This window comes from Galeopterus variegatus, unplaced genomic scaffold, assembly GCF_000696425.1.
Source record: "Galeopterus variegatus unplaced genomic scaffold, G_variegatus-3.0.2 Scaffold7637, whole genome shotgun sequence".
In the NCBI taxonomy this organism is placed as follows: Eukaryota; Metazoa; Chordata; class Mammalia; order Dermoptera; family Cynocephalidae; genus Galeopterus; species Galeopterus variegatus.
In genome coordinates, this window is record NW_007733748.1 from 68,183 (window position 1) to 71,630 (window position 3,448).

At 49.2% G+C, this 3,448-nt stretch overlaps 1 protein-coding gene across 1 annotated transcript in view; it reads right to left on the reverse strand.

The window, feature by feature from the left end:
* Window positions 1-3,448, reverse strand: part of OAS3 (2'-5'-oligoadenylate synthetase 3, 100kDa) — a 26,811-nt gene that overhangs the window by 15,853 nt on the left and 7,510 nt on the right. Inside the window, exons 5-7 of the mRNA XM_008592177.1 lie at window positions 2,870-3,108; window positions 1,677-1,830; window positions 902-1,246 (exon numbers count right to left, since the gene is read on the reverse strand). Coding sequence (XP_008590399.1) covers window positions 902-1,246; window positions 1,677-1,830; window positions 2,870-3,108 — 738 coding nt within the window. The remainder of the gene's footprint in view (window positions 1-901; window positions 1,247-1,676; window positions 1,831-2,869; window positions 3,109-3,448) is intronic.

Consider the following 3,448-nt stretch of genomic DNA (forward strand, 5'->3'; position numbering starts at 1 on the left):
GTGGGAAGAACAGCTCAGACCAGGGACCCTCTCAGAGCCCAGGAGTCAGACCGTGATCCCATCTGCAGCCCAGAAACTGCTCTCTTGCTGATGTTGGATCTGGAAGCACCATGACAGAGCAGACTGTATGGGCCCTGTGACTTTGGAATTTCAGAAGCCTGGCCGAAAGGCAAGTTGTATCTGCCTGCGACTGCATTCTTCTCCTTCAAGCCTGAACAAAATCACACCAATATGCAGCAACAGATAACTGGGACGGGATGGAGTCAGGACAAAACATCTGCAGCACCTACTACTGCACATCTGGGCCAGCACTTGCAAATTGAGGTTCCAGAGCCAAATTGGGCCTGCAGATGTGCTCTATCAGCCTATTGCAATCAATCCCTTTCCTCCTTCCCTCTTCCTCCCTCCCTCTCTTTCTTCCCTCCCTCCTTCTTATCCCCACTTCCTTCCTCCCTCCCTTCCTTCCCTCTCTCTCTTCCTTTCTTCATGAGAAAATGCTAAGTGCTTGCAGAGGCAAATCCAGCAAGAAGGGGACTGGGAGTGCAAGACTGCAATTTTCAATTGTGTGGTCAGGCCTCAGTGAGAAGGCAACATTGGATCAAGGACCTAAAGGAGAGAGCCAAGTGGATGGGGGAAGAGCATTCCAGAAAGAGGAAAGAGTCAGTGCAAACGCCTTGAGGTGCTGGAGGATTTTGAGCTGAGAAGGGAAGTGATCTGATTATTGTAATAGTGGTTTTTAAAAAACAAAGCTGGCATTTAAACATACACCACTAGCCAGCAAACCAACCCTCCATGGATGTCCTCTTCCCCTGCCCAGCCTCGGCTACTTTGCTGTGACTCCTTCCCCTCCCACTGCGGTCCCTTGATAGGGTCCCCTCCATGTCTCCATCTGCCAACTCACCTTGCTGACTCTTGAGGGCTTGTGGACACAGTTCTCCCGGAGGCAGCGCAAGATGACATTAGTGGCCCTTTTCACCTGCTCCTGGAACTGGGGGCTTGGTTTCAGGTGGTCCTGGATGAAGCTGTCCAGCTCCTTGGTAGGGATCTGAGACAGATGTGAGGCCATCCCTGGCACAGAGGGGGTGATACTGGCCGCCTCCAAGGGGCTGGGAGCTGTGCATGAGGGCTGCTTGTTCCCTGTCCTTGGTCGCACAGCATTGAGACTCCTACTGTCTTCAGGGGTCCCCTGGTCAGGGTCTCGCTGGATGGGGTGACCCAAACTTGAGCACCCAGCACGTGGAAGGCCCTGGAAGGTGATTGAAGGATGAGCTGTCTCGTCCAGGTGCAGAGGTTTCTGCATCCACCCAACTCCTTCTCTCCTAGTCCCTTCCCTTTGTACAGCAGGGTGACTCAGTGGGAGGGCCATGGCTAGCCCACATGGTGCCTTTGTGCAGATTAGAAAAAAAAGGTGTCTGATAGGGTGGTAAACTGCAAAAATGTGCCCCTAGTGATGGGTGGAAAAGCCTGGCAAGTGGACAATAACTGCTGAAAGACAGAGGTGTGCCTTCCTCCAAGTGATCTCAGCCTGGTGATTAGATTGCTTTACATGCCTGCTGCCCCCTCTTTTTCACTCTATTCCATTCCACATGGCCCTCAGCACATAGTAGATGCTCAGGAAACATAGAATATGTAAATTAAGTGCAAAACCCAAGGGTCCCAGGGAACCCCTCACTCACCGGCCCCTCCCAGGGCTGCACAGGGTCCCCAGACCCCTGCAGAAAGCACAGGTGGTCATAGCAGGACTCTGCCTCTTGGGCCAGCATATCCCAATGCCAGGCTGCCCCATTTCCCACATCCCATGTGGGATCAGATGGGTCCAGGATCACAGGTCTACAATTCCAGAGAGACAAGAAGGTTCTGGTTAGTAAGAAAGTCAAGATCAGGGGCTCTGGACTCAAGCCGACCTGGTTCCAACCCCAACTCTGCTGCTTTGCAGCTGTATGACCCGAAGCAGATGACTTACCTTCTCTGAGCCTCAGTTTCCTCATTTGCAAAATGAGGCTATAACAACAATGCCTGCTTTGATGGGCTGTTGTAGAGATGAACTTGGAGCAATGGTCCTCAACCCTAGCTGAACATTAGAATCACAAGGTACCAGGATCCCCCTGCCCCACTGGACTCTGAGTTACACCCCTATGATTTAGCAATTTCATTCCTAGGTACATATTCAACAGATGTGCACATGCACCAAGAAATATGTACAAGACTGTTTAGAATATTTGTATTTAAATTTGTAATAGCTTCAAGCCCTATTTGTAATAGCTTCAAACGGAAACAACCTGAATGTCCATCATCAGTAGAATGGAAAACATGATAAATTCACACAGTGGAATACTATACACTGATGAAAAAGAATGAGCCACAACTACACACAACTATATGAATGGATCTTGAAGACTTAATGTTGAGAAAGAGAAGCCAGACACAAAAGTACATACTGTAACATTCTATTTAGATAAGATCTAAGAAAGGCAAAACTTTAATGATAAAAGTCAGAATAGGGTTATCTTTGGAGGGTTTCTCACTGGGAGGGATGCAGTGAGGTGCTAAAAATATTCTACCTTGATTTGGGTGGTAGTTTCACAGGTAAGTGCACTTTATAGTCATTGAAATGTGCAGTTGGGATGTGCATGTTATATATATCAGTAAAATGTTCATGCACGCAATATATGGAGCCAAGCATTGGTATATTTTTTAAAACTCTCCCCAGGTGACTATAATGTGCATCTGGGGCTCAATCCAATGAATTAGAAAGTGCATGTGCAATGTTTTGCTTTGGCCCTCAGTAGATATGACCTGTTTTATCATTGTTAATTATCTCCCTAGGGTCCAGGGACAGGAGAGCAGATAGTGGGGTATTAGGAGGTACCTGGGTCTCTCAAGCTGTCTTCGCAAGAACTGCCTGACTGTAGGGTCTTCGAAGCCATAGTTGACGGTCCAGAAAACACACAGGTGCTGATACTGTTGGATCAGGCCCAGGACAGTCCGGAAGCCTTGAGCCAGGCTGAAGGCGTCCTTCCCACAACCCTGCTCCCAGGCAAAGATGGTCAGCAGCTCCAAGGCGTAGACAGGGGGTAGCGTTTCCTTCCTTGCCTCCTGGGGGCACACCTGTGAAAGGTGGGGAAGGGGCTCAGACAGATGAGGTGAGGGAAGAGAACTAGCTGTCTGCAGAACTTTGCTGGATAGTTCAGTCTCCAGGCTGGGGACCCTGCAGGCTGAGCCTGGGACAAGGTGCTGTGTTCTAAGCCTGTTCCAAGAGTAACTGGCATTTTTCACCTGCCCTCAGCAATGGTTGGCTCATACTACAGGGAGAAGAAGTATGAATTTAAAGCCCCCAGGAAACACGGGGCAGTCAGAGAGAAGCTATCAGGAAGTCTGAAACTGCTTCCTATCCACCAAATAAAGCTAAGGCACATCTGCTATTCCAGTCAGACACTGACTGGAGAAG